This window comes from Bufo gargarizans, chromosome 1, assembly GCF_014858855.1.
Source record: "Bufo gargarizans isolate SCDJY-AF-19 chromosome 1, ASM1485885v1, whole genome shotgun sequence".
Taxonomy (NCBI): Eukaryota; Metazoa; Chordata; class Amphibia; order Anura; family Bufonidae; genus Bufo; species Bufo gargarizans.
In genome coordinates, this window is record NC_058080.1 from 595378906 (window position 1) to 595399606 (window position 20701).

Sequence of the window (20701 nt, forward strand, 5' to 3'; positions counted from 1 at the left end):
ATTATATACATAAAAAAGTGTGAAACAACTGAAAATATGTAATATTCTAGGTTCTTCAAAGTAGCCACCTTTTGCTTTGATTACTGCTTTGCACACTCTTGGCATTCTCTTGATGAGCTTCAAGAGGTAGTCACCTGAAATGGTTTTCACTTCACAGGTGTGCCCTGTCAGGTGTAATAAGTGGGATTTCTTGCCTTATAAATGGGGTTGGGACCATCAGTTGCGTTGTGGAGAAGTCAGGTGGATACACAGCTGATAGTCCTACTGAATAGACTGTTAGAATTTGTATTATGGCAAGAAAAAAGCAGCTAAGTAAAGAAAAATGAGTGGCCATCATTACTTTAAGAAATTAAGGTCAGTCAGTCCGAAAAATTGGGAAAACTTTGAAAGTGTCCCCAAGTGCAGTCACAAAAACCATCAAGCGCTACAAAGAAACTGGCTCACATGTGGACCGCCCCAGGAAAGGAAGACCAAGAGTCACCTCTGCTGCAGAGGATAAGTTCATCTGAGTCACCAGCATCAGAAATCGCAGGTTAACAGCAGCTCAGATTAGAGACCAGGTCAATGCCACACAGAGTTCTAGCAGCAGACACATCTCTAGAACAACTGTTAAGAGGAGACTGTGTGAATCAGGCCTTCATGGTAGAATATCTGCTAGCAAACCACTGCTAAGGACAGGCAACAAGCAGAAGAGACTTGTTTGGGCTAAAGAACACAAGGAATGGACATTAGACCAGTGGAAATCTGTGCTTTGGTCGGATGAGTCCAAATTTGAGATCTTTGGTTCCAACCACCGTGTCTTTGTGCGACGCAGAAAAGGTGAACGAATGGACTCTACATGCCTGGTTCCCACCGTGAAGCATGGAGGAGGTGTGATGGTGTGGGGGTGCTTTGCTGGTTACACTGTTGGGGATTTATTCAAAATTGAAGGCATACTGAACCAGCATGGCTACCACAGCATCTTGCAGCAGCATGCTATTCCATCCGGTTTGCGTTTAGTTGGACCATCATTTATTTTTTAACAGGACAATGACCCCAAACACACCTCCAGGCTGTGTAAGGGGTATTTGACCATGAAGCAGAGTGATGGGGTGCTGCGCCAGATGACCTGGCCTCCACAGTCACCGGACCTGAACCCAATCGAGATGGTTTGGGGTGAGCTGGACCGCAGAGGGAAGGCAAAAGGGCCAACAAGTGCTAAGCATCTCTGGGAACTCCTTCAAGACTGTTGGAAGACCATTTCAGGTGACTACCTCTTGAAGCTCATCAAGAGAATGCCAAGAGTGTGCAAAGCAGTAATCAAAGCAAAAGGTGGCTACTTTGAAGAACCTAGAATATGACATTTTCAGTTGTTTCACCCTTGTTTGTTATGTATATAATTCCACATGTGTTAATTCATAGTTTTGATGCCTTCAGTGTGAATCTACAATTTTCATAGTCATGAAAATAAAGAAAACTCTTAGAATGAGAAGGTGTGTCCAAACTTTTGGTCTGTACTGTATATATATATATATATATATATATATAGTTCAATAATGCAGCATTGAACAGGAGCTAATGTCCCATGATAAATTACTCTCATAGGCTACAGGACACTAGGCCAGAAGCCTGTGAGTCAGCACAGACAGTCATGAAGCAATGACATCATTTCAACCATCTGCGAAGGGTCTTAGGTGGCACGATGATGGCATCGCGACAACAGAACTGCAGCTTGCTTTGCAGAAGGAATCATGGAGCGGGACTTAGGTGAGTATTTTTTTCTGTCACTTTGGGAGAACATATTTCTGGGTGGTCAGCACGGTAGGGGGCTGTTATAAGTACAAGGGCATTATAAGTACTTTGACAATATAGGGTGCATTATAACTACTGGGGGTACTACAGGGGAACAACTGGGGGGACTATATGGGGACATTATAACTAGTAGGGTAACTACAGGGTAGCATTATATCTACTGGGACACTATAGAGGGCATTATAACTATTGTGGGCTCTACAGGGCAATATTATTACTATTGGGGGCACTACAAACTAACCACTGGGGCACTTAAGAGAGCAATATAACTATTGGGGGAACTATAGAGGGGCCTTATTACTACTGGGGGCACTACAGGGGGCCTTATTAATACTGGGAAACTTTTAGAGCCCTATAACTACTTGGGAACTTTAGGGGACCATTTTACTATAAGGGAACGGACTTAAGGGGGCATTATTACTAATAGTTGCACTTTATGGGGCCTTATTAATGCTGGGGGCAATTTGAGAAGTCTTTTCACTACTGAGGGCACTATTACTACTGGGTGTACTGTGCGGGCCATTATTATTTTTGGGAACTATTTGGAGGACACAAATAATGGGAACACTAATGGGGAGTATTGTTACTGTGGGGACTATTAGTATGTGGGGGGCAATCTGTATGGTACTGTTATTTCTCCAGTATGGTATTTGGGGCATTGGGGAGCACAACAGGCACAGAATTGGAGGTTGCAGCAGGATAACACTGTTGGGACACTGAGATGGGGAGAATGATGAAAAAGTGAAGAACCTAACATGTCTGTATAGTAAACTTTGCAGAGACATGTCATGGCTGAAAGAAGTCTTCATGACAGTCTGGGCCAAAGAAAATGTAGAATGAGAACTTGCATAATGAGGGGTAATGTCACTGGATGTAAAAAGTATGTAATTTTGTATACTCCAGTATGTTTGGTAGGGCTGAATGTAATATCCATCTAAATATGCCACTAGTACTGAAGAGTACAGATATATTTCACATTCATCACACAGTAAGTGGGCCTGTCTGTTTTTAAATGGCAGGGATAAATTTCAGCCCCAAACTGGCAATGCTTATCAGTGATGAACGCGGCTTCTGTGGGGTTCAATGGCGGGGGGTGCAATGGCCATTTCCCATCATTGCGTCAGTTACATACAAAGCAATGCACTTCATGATGAAGTAATTTCTTTGTGAAAATCAGCCAAGCAGCCAAATCTTATTTTTAATAAATTCACTCGTATCAGTAATACACGTTGGATCTGTGTGTCGAGGATGCTGCTGGCTTTTTCCCTGCAAACTGCCTTGTGTGTACTTTCCTCAAAATCTGTGTGAGCTGCTCTCCTTCGATTCTTTCAGCACACACAAATGAATGATACATGCAGCTCTGTTGTTTAGGTAGGCAATGCATAAATGAAAAGTATTGCCCAATGGATACTTCCAGCAGAATCTTCCAATGTATGCCACTGTATAGGATTAGCAAGGCAAATACCTAATATTGACTCCCATTGTGAAAAAAAATACAGTATACCACAAGGTATACTTATTTTCTGCATAGAACAGCATAGCTGACTAGGCTTTTTAATAGTTATAAAGGTACACCAATGTATACCAAGGAACATTCGTTTGGCCTCCATCATGTAATTGGAGCCCTATAGTTACATGTGACACATACTGTACACCAGGACCTTTTCCTTTCTCTTTTCAGACCAGCTAAGTCTACAACCTGAATAACACGAATGACTTGACAAATTGCCCAATCTCACATAATTGTGTATCACTGGAGACTTGGACCTCAAAAATAAATACACAATTTCATTACTTAGTTTTTCCTACAGAGAGCCATGGACAAATAAACTCATTGAAAGTCGAGCACATGGTTGTCAAGTCAACAAAAAATATTTTTATCTTATAAAAACTTTGTAAGAAAACTGCTGCCAGAATTTGTTGTGAATGTGATCATCTAGCAAAAAAGTTGGTGCCAATATTAATGGAGTTTCAAAGATGAACTCTTCACAATGTGTCTAGCAGAAGTCTGCCAAAATGGCTTTCAGCTTTCTGTCTTACAATACGAGACACTACATTGAGTTATTTATCACCTCATATCAACAAAACTTGTACGAATATATCAGGTGTAATCAAATTGGCCTTCGTAGAGAAAAAAAAACACCAAAGCTCTGGAGACAGCTCTTCAAGACCATTGGTCATATGGCCTAGGCGCAGCTCAGCCCACTCAAGTAAATCGATCTGACCTGCAATGCACGGCACTGTGCTTATTAAGCTGGGAGTCGGGCCCCCATCAATCTCATATTTCTGACCTATCCTGAATATATATTTGTAAATAGTTAATAGTTAACACGCACTCTATAATTTGGAGCTGCATTAAAAAACTAAATATATTTAATTAAAAATAAATTCAATACAGATGAAACTGATAATTTAGGTACCCTTGATAGAATAATTCATCACCCATAATAAATAATCAAAAATTGCATCAATCCTGATTTATATAATATAAGATTTCATATAAAAAGAACTTATAAAATATATACATAAAAAAATAAAATGTAGATATAAATGTACAATCTGAAATGGTTCAGTTCCCTAATTGATAGCCTTTCTATTGTTCCATGATTTTGTCTGAGTAAAAGCAAGAGTTCATATTTCACCTGATTATTCCAGAGATATATTTATCAAACCCAAAAAAATGTGCTAGTGATAACCTGATACAATAGTGTCTTACTGTATCAGTAAAACATAAAAAAGTATAAGTTTGAAGAAAAACTTAAAAAAGAATAAGACTTAGCATCTCCTAGTAACCATCCGAATGCCATCCAAGTGCCATTGTTTTTTTTAGTTTTTTTTCACTGACCTATTGACTTGAATGGACCAATCCTGCATGAAAAATTGTTGAAGATAGAACATACAGTGATTTTCCTGAACGGACAGATGGTCAGGGGAAAACAATGTTAAAGTGCTCAGTCTGGATGCAAGGATCACATCTACACAAAATACTCGCTTATAGGAAATTAACTTTAAGATTCAAAATAGTCTTTAAAGGGGTTATCCCATGAATAATATAAAAAATGAAAGTCAATCATCATTTAGTACATGACAATCTATTTGTTACAACCCTACAACCAACCCTGTACCACAAATGAATACAGAAATCTCCCCATTCATTGTTGCAATTGCTCTTTTAAATTTATTTCAACCTGGCAGTTCAGGGGGCGTGTGATATCTCAGGGGATGTGTCCTTTCTGCTGCAGCTGGTGCAGTTGAAGGATGTAACTGAGCATGTGCATCCACCTCATTGAGGTGGACACAGAAATTAGAAAAATAACAAACAGCAGGTGGAGTTATACAGATTGACTTAATTGAATAACTCAATGGCTGTACTAAACTTTATTACATATAATTGCAAACATATTCAGATAAAGGTGATGGTTTGAACACTGCAGAATATTTATCATGGGATAACCCCTTTAAGAAGTTAAAGGGTACACAATAGACTTTATAAACATAATTTTACAAAGCGTCCTACAGAAACCCTAGTGCCAATAAGTCTTGGGTTTTATTTACAGCGCTAAACATGCCCTATTAATTCAATACTACTTATATCTAAAAAGGACATGTTATAAAAAAAATGCAGAACTTAGTTTTTTTTTGCTGACAACGACTTTAAAAAAGTTAACAATTATTAAAAAAACATACATATTCATGTTAATATTTCCTAATTAGTTATGAAAATTATTTATAAATAAACAACTTACTTGTGACCCATCTCATGAGCGATGGTAAAGGCAAGGTTTAGTCCATTATCTTCAGCAATGATGCACTTTCTTTTGTCACTGCACATTCCATTAAGATATGCAATGCCTGAAATTATGTTATCACTTCATTAAAAATGTTGTAATTTTTAAGTTGCACAAATTATGATGTTACAAAATAGCAGAAGTTAATACTGTATTTAATGTATGAGACAGTACAGATTGTGGTGTATGTGCAGATTTAGAATTCTGAACAATGGTAACCTGTTATTGGGGTGTCATGGAACGTAAATTGCCAAAAGATGCTGGGGAGTATGTTGATGCTATGCAAGTAAAATAAAAGTACTAAAAAATAAATAGGGACTCCATATGCAATTATACGAGCTCCAAGCATAATGCAATGTTATCAGCTATCACAAATTACAGAATTATGAATTTATCTGTAGACATGAATGAAAATACAATATTTTTTGCTTTAGTACACTCATTAGTACACAATAGGATCGGGGAGGATCGGGGATCGCTAATACAGAGCCCCTAGTGCTGACTTTACCCACTGCTACCTGGTCTTCTGCCAGAAATGCGCTTTGCTGTGTCCTGAATGCGCACAACTGCAGGACATAGTGCATTATGACCTGATGCTGCGCAATGTCACGTCATAGTTCACCTCTGCTGGATCTCCCGAGAGGTACGTTTTTTCATTAATTTTTTGTCTGATTTGAGGTCTGATGATGATGGAGGTCTTTTTGTCTGATTTGAGGTCTAACAATGGAGGTCTGATCTGAGGTCTGATGATGATTGGGGGTCTGATCTGAGGTCTGATTAACATTGATGGGTCTGATCTGAGGTCTGATTAACATTGGGGGGTCTGATCTGAGGTCTGATTAACATTTGAGGGTATGATCTGAGGTCTGGTTAAAATTTGGGGTTTGATCTGAAGTCTGATTAACATTAGTGGGTATGATCTGAGGTCTGATTAACATTGGGGATCTGACTTGGGGGTCTGATGAAGATTGTGGGTCTGATCTGAGCTCTGATTAACACTGGGGTTCCAATCTGAGGTCTGATCTGAGGTCTGATGAAAAACACATATTTATTTTCCTTTCACCTAGGTGCATCTTATGGTCCAGCGTGTCTTATAAAGTGAAAAATATGGTAAGACAATATCCGTGCAGGATACATAAAGCTATTTATCTACCAAATTATTCAACATTATACATAGATTTTCATGTTGTAATTGTGGAATGATTATTTAGGAAGATAAAGACAACATATTCCCTATGTATACCTGCTTTTAAAAACGAAATTAAACAATGCTAATCAAACACATATTGTACTAAAATGTTACTGCTAAAATATTAAAGACTCACACTTGAACTCCCTCCCTAAGGCCAAGATAGTGGTACCACAAAATGTTTCATGCAAAAGTAAAAGATACCACATGTTGATCATAGACATATCCTGCAATAACACCAAAGAGTGTTTTAAGGAACTTGTCAAATATAGTTTGGCTTCTCCCAAGTTCTTTGTACATCTTAATTTTGGCAGCCAGGATCTGTTCCTTGTTAGATCTTAAATAGTCTATGTGATCTTAAATAGTCTATGTGTGGTTGTCCTTTTCATGATAAGACACACTGCACACACATAAAAGGACACTTCAAGAACACTTCATAAAAATAGTTAGGCATCACGCCACATGAACTTTGGAACAGTTCAACATGATACAGGCCATCAGCATTTTATGCACATGTACTGTACTCAGTGGCCATTTGCATTAGCAATCAAAAGCTTCCCAGGACAAAATACATTTAGATGTAACTAATTGAATTATTTAAGGTTTCTACGGTTTGAACATTTAGATATGTGTAAGTTAATTTTATCCATAAGGGTGCTTTATGTACTGTATGTAATATACACATAACATTCCCTAGAATGTCTAGTGGGGATCTTTGGCCCCATATAGAGTTATTTTGTTTAATCAAAGATCAGTTTATGTTCGACGTACACATTAAATGAGTGGCGCCAAACAAATTCTTCAAATGTATGCTGTTTAGTTGCCTCTACTGACATATAGCAGCTAAATGTATGCTAAAGGAATACTTTTTTGTGTAAAAAGAAGCTAAAAGAAGGCTAATAGGCATCTATATGCATCTCTGCTTCTATAAGTATGTATATATGCCAGTCTTAATAAAAAAAAAGTGTACTGCAGTAAGAGGCAGCAAATTTATTAAGAGGCTCGGGCGCATCTCGTGGCAGTCCGTGCACCAGAAAAGCAAATCTTTGGCAGCCATAAGCTGGTGTAGATTTGCACTATAACTTATGCCAGTTTCTGGAATAAATTATAGTAAGTCTGTTATGTGCCCTCCCATGGGCCTCTCACCCCAAGATGTTTGAAGTCAGTTTTCTGGTAAAAAAAACCAAATATGATAAATTCCCCCTACAGTGTCCATCCCTTTTGCTCAGCTATTGAGGCATATCATTAGGCTATGCCACCAATGTCTGATCTCTATATAAGGGGGCAGTGGCACTAATGGTCTACTTAAAGGTTATAACTAGAGTTGAGCGAACACCTGGATGTTCGGGTTCGAGAAGTTCGGCCGAACATCCCGGAAATGTTCGGGTTCGGGATCCGAACCCGATCCGAACTTCGTCCCGAACCCGAACCCCATTGAAGTCAATGGGGACCCGAACTTTTCGGCACTAAAAAGGCTGTAAAACAGCCCAGGAAAGAGCTAGAGGGCTGCAAAAGGCAGCAACATGTAGGTAAATCCCCTGCAAACAAATGTGGATAGGGAAATGAATTAAAATAAAAATTAAATAAATAAAAATTAACCAAAATCAATTGGAGAGAGGTTCCATAGCAGAGAATCTGGCTTCCCGTCACCCACCACTGGAACAGTCCATTCTCAGATATTTAGGCCCCGGCACCCAGGCAGAGGAGAGAGGTCCCGTAACAGAGAATCTGTCTTCATGTCAGCAGAGAATTAGTCTGCATGTCATAGCAGAGAATGAGGCTTCACGTCAGCCACCACTGCAACAGTCCATTGGCATATATTTAGGCCCAGCACCCAGGCAGAGGAGGGAGGTCCCGTAACAGAGAATCTGTCTTCATGTCAGCAGAGAATTAGTCTGCATGTCATAGCAGAGAATGAGGCTTCACGTCAGCCACCACTGCAACAGTCCATTGGCATATATTTAGGCCCAGCACACACACAGGCAGAGGAGAGAGGTCCCGTAACAGAGAATCTGTCTTCGTGTCAGCAGAGAATCAGTCTGCATGTCATAGCAGAGAATGAGGCTTCACGTCAGCCACCACTGCAACAGTCCATTGGCATATATTTAGGCCCAGCACCCAGGCAGAGGAGGGAGGTCCCGTAACAGAGAATCTGTCTTCATGTCAGCAGAGAATTAGTCTGCATGTCATAGCAGAGAATGAGGCTTCACGTCAGCCACCACTGCAACAGTCCATTGGCATATATTTAGGCCCAGCACACACACAGGCAGAGGAGAGAGGTCCCGTAACAGAGAATCTGTCTTCATGTCAGCAGAGAATCAGTCTGCATGTCATAGCAGAGAATGAGGCTTCACGTCAGCCACCACTGCAACAGTCCATTGGCATATATTTAGGCCCAGCACCCAGGCAGAGGAGGGAGGTCCCGTAACAGAGAATCTGTCTTCATGTCAGCAGAGAATTAGTCTGCATGTCATAGCAGAGAATGAGGCTTCACGTCAGCCACCACTGCAACAGTCCATTGGCATATATTTAGGCCCAGCACACACACAGGCAGAGGAGAGAGGTCCCGTAACAGAGAATCTGGCTTCATGTCAGCAGAGAATCAGTCTGCATGTCATAGCAGAGAATGAGGCTTCACGTCAGCCACCACTGCAACAGTCCATTGGCATATATTTAGGCCCAGCACACACACAGGCAGAGGAGAGAGGTCCCGTAACAGAGAATCTGTCTTCATGTCAGCAGAGAATTAGTCTGCATGTCATAGCAGAGAATGAGGCTTCACGTCAGCCACCACTGCAACAGTCCATTGGCATATATTTAGGCCCAGCACCCAGGCAGAGGAGGGAGGTCCCGTAACAGAGAATCTGTCTTCATGTCAGCAGAGAATTAGTCTGCATGTCATAGCAGAGAATGAGGCTTCACGTCACCCACCACTGCAACAGTCCATTGGCATATATTTAGGCCTAGCACACAGGCAGAGCAGAGAGGTCCCGTAACAGACAATCTGGCTTCATGTCAGCAGAGAATCAGTCTGCATGTCATAGCAGAGAATGAGGCTTCACGTCACCCACCACTGCAACAGTCCATTGGCATATATTTAGGCCTAGCACACAGGCAGAGCAGAGAGGTCCCGTAACAGACAATCTGGCTTCATGTCAGCAGAGAATCAGTCTGCATGTCATAGCAGAGAATGAGGCTTCACGTCACCCACCACTGCAACAGTCCATTGGCATATATTTAGGCCTAGCACACAGGCAGAGCAGAGAGGTCCCGTAACAGACGATCTGGCTTCATGTCAGCAGAGAATCAGTCTGCATGTCATAGCAGAGAATGAGGCTTCACGTCAGCCACCACTGCAACAGTCCATTGGCATATATTTAGGCCTAGCACACAGGCAGAGGAGAGAGGTCCCGTAACAGACAATCTGGCTTCATGTCAGCAGAGAATCAGTCTGCATGTCATAGCAGAGAATGAGGCTTCACGTCACCCACCACTGCAACAGTCCATTGGCATATATTTAGGCCTAGCACACAGGCAGAGCAGAGAGGTCCCGTAACAGACGATCTGGCTTCATGTCAGCAGAGAATCAGTCTGCATGTCATAGCAGAGAATGAGGCTTCACGTCACCCACCACTGCAACAGTCCATTGGCATATATTTAGGCCTAGCACACAGGCAGAGCAGAGAGGTCCCGTAACAGACAATCTGGCTTCATGTCAGCAGAGAATCAGTCTGCATGTCATAGCAGAGAATCAGGCTTCACGTCAGCCACCACTGCAACAGTCCATTGTCATAAATTTAGGCCCAGCACCCAGGCAGAGGAGAGAGGTCCCGTAACAGACAATCTGGCTTCATGTCAGCAGAGAATTAGTCTGCATGTCATAGCAGAGAATCAGGCTTCATGTCAGCCACCACTGCAACAGTCCATTGGCATATATTTAGGCCTAGCACACAGGCAGAGGAGAGGTTCATTCAACTTTGGGTAGCCTCGCAATATAATGGTAAAATGAAAATAAAAATAGGATTGAATGAGGAAGTGCCCTGGAGTACAATAATATATGGTTAAGGGGAGGTAGTTAATGTCTAATCTGGACAAGGGACGGACAGGTCCTGTGGGATCCATGCCTGGTTCATTTTTATGAACGTCAGCTTGTCCACATTGGCTGTAGACAGGCGGCTGCGTTTGTCTGTAATGACGCCCCCTGCCGTGCTGAATACACGTTCAGACAAAACGCTGGCCGCCGGGCAGGCCAGCACCTCCAAGGCATAAAAGGCTAGCTCTGGACACGTGGACAATTTAGAGACCCAGTAGTTGAATGGGGCCGAACCATCAGTCAGTACGTGGAGGGGTGTGCACACGTACTGTTCCACCATGTTAGTGAAATGTTGCCTCCTGCTAACACGTTGCGTATCAGGTGGTGGTGCAGTTAGCTGTGGCGTGTTGACAAAACTTTTCCACATCTCTGCCATGCTAACCCTGCCCTCAGAGGAGCTGGCCGTGACACAGCTGCCTTGGCGACCTCTTGCTCCTCCTCTGCCTTGGCCTTGGGCTTCCACTTGTTCCCCTGTGACATTTGGGAATTCTCTCAGTAGCGCGTCTACCAACGTGCGCTTGTACTCGCGCATCTTCCTATCATGCTCCAGTGCAGGAAGTAAGGTGGGCACATTGTCTTTGTAGCGTGGATCCAGCAGGGTGGCAACCCAGTAGTCCGCACAGGTTAAAATGTGGGCAACTCTGCTGTCGTTGCGCAGGCACTGCAGCATGTAGTCGCTCATGTGTGCCAGGCTGCCCAGGGGTAAGGACAAGCTGTCCTCTGTGGGAGGCGTATCGTCATCGTCCTGCCTTTCCCCCCAGCCACGCACCAGTGATGGACCCGAGCTGCGTTGGGTGCCACCCCGCTGTGACCATGCTTCATCCTCATCCTCCTCCACCTCCTCCTCATCCTCGTCCTCGTCCTCCTCGTCCTCCAGTAGTGGGCCCTGGCTGGCCACATTTGTACCTGGCCTCTGCTGTTGCCAAAAACCTCCCTCTGAGTCACTTCGAAGAGACTGGCCTGAAAGTACTAAAAATGACCCCTCTTCCTCCTCCTCCTCCTGGGCCACCTCCTCTTCCATCATCGCCCTAAGTGTTTTCTCAAGGAGACATAGAAGTGGTATTGTAACGCTGATAACGGCGTCATCGCCACTGGCCATGTTGGTGGAGTACTCGAAACAGCGCAACAGGGCACACAGGTCTCGCATGGAGGCCCAGTCATTGGTGGTGAAGTGGTGCTGTTCTGTAGTGCGACTGACCCGTGCGTGCTGCAGCTGAAACTCCACTATGGCCTGCTGCTGCTCGCACAGTCTGTCCAGCATGTGCAAGGTGGAGTTCCACCTGGTGGGCACGTCGCATATGAGGCAGTGAGCGGGAAGGCCGAAGTTACGCTGTAGCGCAGACAGGCGAGCAGCAGCAGGACGTGAACGCCGGAAGCGCGAACAGACGGCCCGCACTTTATGCAGCAGCTCTGACATGTCGGGGTAGTTGTGAATGAACTTCTGCACCACCAAATTCAGCACATGCGCCAAGCAAGGGATGTGCGTCAAACTGGCTAGTCCCAGAGCTGCAATGAGATTTCGCCCATTATCACACACCACCAGGCCGGGCTTGAGGCTCACCGGCAGCAACCACTCGTTGGTCTGTTGTTCTATACCCTGCCACAACTCCTGTGCGGTGTGGGGCCTGTCCCCCAAACATATGAGTTTCAGAATGGCCTGCTGACGTTTACCCCGGGCTGTGCTGAAGTTGGTGGTGAAGGTGTGTGGCTGACTAGATGAGCAGGTGGAAGAAGAGGAGGAGGAAGTCGAGTAGGAGGAGGTGGCAACAGGAGGCAAAGAATGTTGCCCAGTGATCCTTGGCGGCGGAAGGACGTGCGCCAAACAGCTCTCCGCCTGGGGCCCAGCTGCCACTACATTTACCCAGTGTGCAGTTAGGGAGATATAGCGTCCCTGGCCGTGCTTACTGGTCCACGTATCTGTGGTTAGGTGGACCTTGCCACAGATAGCGTTGTGCAGTGCACACTTGATTTTATCGGATACTTGGTTGTGCAGGGAAGGCACGGCTCTCTTGGAGAAGTAGTGCCGGCTGGGAACAACATACTGTGGGACAGCAAGCGACATGAGCTGTTTGAAGCTCTCTGTGTCCACCAGCCTAAATGACAGCATTTCATAGGCCAGTAGTTTAGAAATGCTGGCATTCAGGGCCAGGGATCGAGGGTGGCTAGGTGGGAATTTACGCTTTCTCTCAAATGTTTGTGAGATGGAGAGCTGAACGCTGCCTTGTGACATGGTTGAGATGCTTGGTGACGGAGGTGGTGGTGGTGTTGGTGGTACATCCCCTGTTTGCTGGGCGGCAGGTGCCAACGTTCCTCCAGAGGCGGAGGAAGAGGCCGAGGCGGCAGCAGCAGAAGAGGCCGAGGCGGCAGCAGCAGAAGAGGTAGCAGGGGGAGCCTGAGTGACTTCCTTGGTTTTAAGGTGTTTACTCCACTGCAGTTCATGCTTTGCATGCAGGTGCCTGGTCATGCAGGTTGTGCTCAGGTTCAGAACGTTAATGCCTTGCTTCAGGCTCTGATGGCACAGCGTGCAAACCACTTGGGTCTTGTCGTCAGCACATTGTTTGAAGAAGTGCCATGCCAGGGAACTCCTTGAAGCTGCCTTTGGGGTGCTCGGTCCCAGATGGCGGCGGTCAGTAGCAGGCCGAGTCTCTTGGCGGCGGGTGTTCTGCTTTTGCCCACTGCTCCCTCTTTTGCTACGCTGTTGGCTCGGTCTCACCACTGCCTCTTCCTCCGAACTGTGAAAGTCAGTGGCACGACCTTCATTCCATGTGGGGTCTAGGACCTCATCGTCCCCTGCATCGTCTTCCACCCAGTCTTGATCCCTGACCTCCTGTTCAGTCTGCACACTGCAGAAAGACGCAGCAGTTGGCACCTGTGTTTCGTCATCATCAGAGACATGCTGAGGTGGTATTCCCATGTCCTCATCATCAGGAAACATAAGTGGTTGTGCGTCAGTGCATTCTATGTCTTTCACCGCTGGGGAAGGGCTAGGTGGATGCCCTTGGGAAACCCTGCTAGCGGAGTCTTCAAACAGCATAAGAGACTGCTGCATAACTTGAGGCTGAGACAGTTTCCCTGGTATGCATGGGGGTGATGTGACAGACTGATGGGGTTGGTTTTCAGGCGCCATCTGTGCGCTTTCTGCAGAAGACTGGGTGGGAGATAATGTGAACGTGCTGGATCCACTGTCGGCCACCCAATTGACTAATGCCTGTACCTGCTCAGGCCTTACCATCCTTAGAACGGCATTGGGCCCCACCATATATCGCTGTAAATTCTGGCGGCTACTGGGACCTGAGGTAGTTGGTACACTAGGACGTGTGGATGTGGCAGAACGGCCACGTCCTCTCCCAGCACCAGAGGGTCCACTAACACCACCACGACCATGTCCACGTCCGCGTCCCTTACTAGATGTTTTCATCATTGTTATCGTTCACCACAACAACAAAAATATTATTTGGCCCAATGTATTGTATTCAAATTCAGCTGAATATAAATTTGAGGCCTAGTATTTAGGCGCTGGGTGACCGGTATAGATTTACTGACAGAATTAGACTTGGAAATGCACAGTAGCGTGTGTGTGAAGTTATTCTGAATGACCCTATGTGCACCTTGAATATTATATACCCTTTTAGGTATAGATTTCAAATAGCTCTGATATAGCAGAAACCTCTAAATTATGAAATTGCTAAATTGGGAATTGTATTTCAACCCAGAACAAAAAATGTGCTTTGACGGACACTAAATAACTTGCCCAGCCACAACAGTACAGCGGTAACGACAGATTTAGCGGGATATAAATTTGAGGCCTAGTATTTAGGCGCTGGGTGACCGGTATGGATTTACTGACAGAATTAGACTTGGAAATGCACAGTAGCGTGTGTGTGAAGTTATTCTGAATAACCCTATGTGCACCTTGAATATTATATACCCTTTTAGGGATAGATTTCAAATAGCTCTGATACAGCAGAAACCACTAAATTATGAAATTGCTAAATTGGGAATTGTATTTCAACCCAGAACAAAAAATGTGCTTTGACGGACACTAAATAACTTGCCCAGCCAGAACAGTACAGCGGTAACGACAGATTTAGCGGGATATAAATTTGAGGCCTAGTATTTAGGCGCTGGGTGACCGGTATGGATTTACTGACAGAATTAGACTTGGAAATGCACTGTAGCGTGTGTGTGAAGTTATTCTGAATGACCCTATGTGCACCTTGAATATTATATACCCTTTTAGGGATAGATTTCAAATAGCTCTGATATAGCAGAAACCACTAAATTATGAAATTGCTAAATTGGGAATTGTATTTAAACCCAGAACAAAAAATGTGCTTTGACGGACACTAAATAACTTGCCCAGCCAGAACAGTACAGCGGTAATGACAGATTTAGCGGGATATAAATTTGAGGCCTAGTATTTAGGCGCTGGGTGACCGGTATGGATTTACTGACAGAATTAGACTGGGATATGGCCAAAAACTAACCACACTATTGTTGGTTAAATGCACTTGGTGTGACAGCTTGACCAACCACACTACTGAGGGTTAAATGCACTTGGTGACAGGCGCAGCTTGCCCCTGATGTAGTATATGGCCAAAAAATGAACAGACTATTGCTGGTTAAATGCACTTGGTGTGACAGCTTGACCAACCACGCTACTGAGAGTTAAATGCACTTGGTGACGGGCGCAGCTTGCCCCTGATGTAGTATATGGCCAAAAAATGAACAGACTATTGCTGGTTAAATGCACTTGGTGTGACAGCTTGACCAACCACACTACTGAGGGTTAAATGCACTTGGTGACGGGCGCAGCTTGCCCCTGATGTAGTATATGGCCAAAAAATGAACAGACTATTGCTGGTTAAATGCACTTGGTGTGACAGCTTGACCAACCACACTACTGAGGGTTAAATGCACTTGGTGACGGCGCAGCTTGCCCCTGATGTAGTATATGGCCAAAAAATGAACAGACTATTGCTGGTTAAATGCACTTGGTGTGACAGCTTGACCAACCACACTACTGAGGGTTAAATGCACTTGGTGACGGGCGCAGCTTGCCCCTGATGTAGTATATGGCCAAAAAATGAACAGACTATTGCTGGTTAAATGCACTTGGTGTGACAGCTTGACCAACCACACTACTGAGGGTTAAATGCACTTGGTGACAGGCGCAGCTTGCCCCTGATGTAGTATATGGCCAAAAAATAAACAGACTATTGCTGGTTAAATGCACTTGGTGTGACAGCTTCACCCTGATGTAGGCTTTAGCCAAAAAACAACCACACCATTGAGGGTTAAATGCACTTGGTGACAGGCGCAGCTTGCCCCTGATGTAGTATATGGCCAAAAAATAAACAGACTATTGCTGGTTAAATGCACTTGGTGTGACAGCTTCACCCTGATGTAGGCTTTAGCCAAAAAAACAACCACACCATTGAGGGTTAAATGTACTTGGTGACAGGCGCAGCTTGCCCCTGATGTAGTATATGGCCAAAAAATAAACAGACTATTGCTGGTTAAATGCACTTGGTGTGACAGCTTCACCCTGATGTAGGCTTTAGCCAAAAAACAACCACACCATTGAGGGTTAAATGCACTTGGTCGCAGCTTTTGCTGGCGCACCACAAGACACAAAATGGCCGCCGATCACCCCAGAAAAAAAGGGACTGACAAACGGTCTGGGCAGCCTAAAAACAGTGAGCAATTGAGTATCAGCAGCTCAATGACCCACAGCTGCAGATCGATCAATAATCAAGTCCTTTGGAGGAGTTAATCTGCCTAATCTCGCCCTACTGTCGCAGCCGCAACCTCTCCCTACGCTAATCAGAGCAGAGTGACGGGCGGCGCTATGTGACTCCAGCTTAAATAGAGGCTGGGTCACATGGTGCTCTGGCCAATCACAGCCATGCCAATAGTAGGCATGGCTGTGACGGCCTCTTGGGGCAAGTAGTATGACGCTTGTTGATTGGCTGCTTTGCAGCCTTTCAAAAAGCGCCAAGAAAGCGTCAAAAAGCGCCAAGAAAGCGACGAACACCGGACCCGGACTTTTACGAAAATGTCCGGGTTCGGGTCCGTGTCACGGACACCCCAAAATTCGGTACGAACCCGAACTATACAGTTCGAGTTCGCTCATCCCTACTCACAAGCGGTCCAAAACGGATCAGTTTTGCCCTTAATGCATTCTGAATGGATAAGGATTCTCTCAGAATGCATCAGTTTGGAGGCGGACACCAAAATGCTGCTAGCAGCGTTTTGGTGTCCATCTGACGAAACTGAGCCAAACGTCCTGTCACACAATGTAAGTCAATGGGGACGGATCCATTTTCACTGACACAATCTGGCACAATAGAAAATGGATCCGTCCCCCGTTGACTTTCAATGGTGTTCAAGATGGATCAGTTTTTGCTATGTTAAAGATAATACAAACCGATCCGTTCTGAACGGATGCATGCGGATGTATTATCTGAACGGATGACGGATCCGCACCAAACGCGAGTGTGAAAGTAGCCTAACCATGACACAGTCCACTACTTTGTCTATGCAACAAGTTGGACTCAAAAACAAAAGTCACTACATGACCCCCAAGAACTATCATGGTGTTGAGGCTTACATTTATTTGATAGACAAATAAATTAAAAATACTATACAGTCACTCAAAAGAGGGAATTTGCAACAAATATTCCAACAAATCTTACAAGTGAGGAACATGTTGCATTACAAACATTACAATCAGATAGGACAATCACTGTCAAACCAGTCGATAAAGGTGGGGTCATAGTAGTCATGGACACTACAGCATATATCAAAAAAGTACACAGGCAACTTTCTGATAATCGCACCTACGAAAAGGTCCATATTAATCCGACTTTCCAACTCAAGAATGATATTAGCATCTTCTTGGATGAACATCTGCTACTAGGAACTATTAATAAAGCGACATATACTTTTCTTCTCAATGAAAATCCAATTATATCCGTCTTCTACATCTTGCCAAAAATCCACAAAAACTTGACATCGCCACCAGGAAGACCCATTGTAGCTTCCACTGATTCCCTCCTCTCTCTATTTTTCTCGAAAAGATTCTTACCCCTTTGATTAAATGGACACGTTCTTTTTTGCTGGATATGTCACATTTTTTGACCATTATTTCGGGCCTACACAATATACCTGTAGATAGTTTACTAGTCACTTTAGACGTAAGCAGTCTACAGTATATACCTCCATATCACATAAAAAAGGTATTCAGGCTACTACATTACTTCTATCCACGTCAACATTACCTCAATCTGACCAACTGATGTAGCTGACGATGGTAGTGTGCATGGACGCAGCAGCCCACAGCTCTCCATTAAGATGCCAATTTCTTATTTTTTACATAGTTATTACCTTAATTTTAAGCACAGCGAGCAACTGTATTCAGTTTGCTCCAGCACACATAGCATATACAGTAGTGTGCAAGAGCTACTGGACATCGGAATGACAGGTCCTGTTCCACCACCCCCTAATATCCCGGATAAGATTCTAAGGACATCGGTGCCCGAGTGGATGATTATACCATCGAAGCGACGGCACAAGGGTAGACGGGAGAGGAAGCATCAGCGGAGCAAGAAGGGCGGCATCAATACTCGATTAAAGAACCCCCCAAACAAGCAAGCACTACCTAGCCTGTTCGGCGCAAATACCCAGTCTATAGTGAACAAGATCGATGAGCTGAGACTGAGGATCTCGTCTGATAGGTTGAACACTTGTGCCTCATTTTTCACTGAAACCTGGCTAAATACTAACATCCCGGACGACGCTATTGAACTTGTGGATGGGACTGTTTATCAAATTGATCGAACTGCTGAGTCCGGTAAGAAGAAGGGAGGTGGAGTGTGTATTTATGTCAATAATGCTTGGTGTACCTTGTTGAACAATATTGCTCTGCTGATTTAGAACTTATGACACTTAAAGAGGACCTTTCACTACAATAAAAAATCTAAACTAAGTATACAGACATGGAGAGCGGTGCCCAGGGATCTCCCTGCACTTACTATTATCCCTGGGCGCTGCTCCGTTCTCCCGGTATAGGCTCCGGTATCTTCAGATTTTCGTCTCAACTGGGAGGAGCCTGCTCTTGTTCTCCTGGGTGTCTCCTTCTCCCAGGCTGGAGTGCTGGCTAATCGCAGCGCTCAGCTCATAACCTGAGAGTTTTTGCAGGGTAGGGAGGGACCTGCTGGAGGACACAGGGTGTAGGGAGATAGGAAGTCCGGTGGATCGCCTGCCAGAGCTACAAGGACCCCACCACCGGCAGCTGCTGCAGCACCTCAGCCTGGACCAGGTCTTCAATCGGGTGAGTGGACTGCTGCGCAGCTCGCCCCAGTCATTTCCTCTTTGTCCAAGGTTTTTTCTTTCCTGGGGGGTTAATTCCTCATCCTTCACCCCTTCCCCCCTTCAGCCTGCTGTTTCTGAGCCTGTATTTTCTAATGTAGCATCTGCTTGGCGCGCAGCTGAAGGTGAGGGTGAGGATGATGCTGACAGTGTTTTGGAACCTTTAACAGTTCCACAGTGCTTGCCGTTGTTGGACAAATCTAAAGGGGTTAATGAAAATTGTTTTAAGGAAGTTTTACAATGTAATATTTCTCGTTTGGGTTTTAATTTGTCAGAACAGTAAAAGAAAAAATTTGGAATGGTAAATATGTTGGCGTTTTGTATTTACTCCCTGCGTATAAGGAATTTGTTTCTAATTTGGAACGCAAGGAGGAGAGATCTGAGGAGGATAGGCGCTGTCCGATTCCTCGCTTCTTTAATAATTGGTTACAGGCTTTTTGTATTTTGGCTAGTGTTCTTGGTGAGAAACAACCTGAGAAATGTTCAGGATTGTTTCAACATGTTGATATTGTTTTGGAAACTTACAAGAGTTTGGGCGGTTTTGGGTGGCTTCAGTATGATGAAAATTTCTGTAAGAAATTGGCGGTGTATCCTCATTTACAGTGGGGCACCAAGGATGTGGGCTTATGGCTCAATATTTTAATGGAGTTAGGCAGAGTGGCAGGTCCTTTTGAGGTGCCACCTTTTGAGGATTTTCATTTATCTCCTGTTGGGGTGGTGCCAAAGAACCCAATTCTTTCAGGATTATTCTTTATTAGTCATCCATTTGGTCAGTCATTAAATGACGAGATTGACAATTCGTTGACTAAGGTTAGTTATGCTACTTTTGATTCTGTGGTTGCTGTGGTGAAGTCGTTTGGTAAGGGGGCTTTAATGGCCAAGGCTGATATTCAGTCGGCTTTTCGCCTCCTTCCCATCCATTCAGCAGCCTTTAATTCTTTAGGATTTCATTTTCAAGGTTTGTTTTATTTTTACAGGTGTCTGACTTTGGGTTATTCTATCTCCTATTTCTATTTTGAAGCATTCTCTACCTTTCTTGATTGGGTGGTTTCAGTGTGTACAATGAAGGGCAGTATTGTTCATTATTTAGACGATTTTCTGTTTGTTGGTCCTGTTGATTCTCCGGTCTGTTCTGAGTTGTTAGAATGTTTTTATTTGTACGGAGTTCAGTGTTTCCTTGCTTTTGAAAAAACTGTTTTACCTTCTAGTTGCCTGGAATTTTTAGGAATAGTTATTGATGCTGGTGTTGCCGGATGTAGATTACCTATGGAGAAGGTTTTGAAGGCAGCTTTAGGGATTAAAGGTTTTTTTGTCCCATCATAGTGTCTCAAGGAAGTGCAATCGTTGTTAGGTTTGTTAACATTTTGTTGCAGAATAATGCCTATGGGGCGTATTTTCTGCAGTCAATTATCCTTGAGAGTCACTGGTTTGCGTAATCCTTGTTTGCATGTGTCCATGAATAAAGAT

At 44.1% G+C, this 20701-nt stretch overlaps 1 protein-coding gene across 1 annotated transcript in view; it reads right to left on the reverse strand.

Moving 5' to 3' along the window:
• Nucleotides 1-20701, reverse strand: part of ADAMTS19 (ADAM metallopeptidase with thrombospondin type 1 motif 19) — a 355301-nt gene that overhangs the window by 187275 nt on the left and 147325 nt on the right. Inside the window, exon 8 of the mRNA XM_044291002.1 lies at nucleotides 5538-5643. Within this exon, the coding sequence (XP_044146937.1) occupies nucleotides 5538-5643 (106 nt within the window). The remainder of the gene's footprint in view (nucleotides 1-5537; nucleotides 5644-20701) is intronic.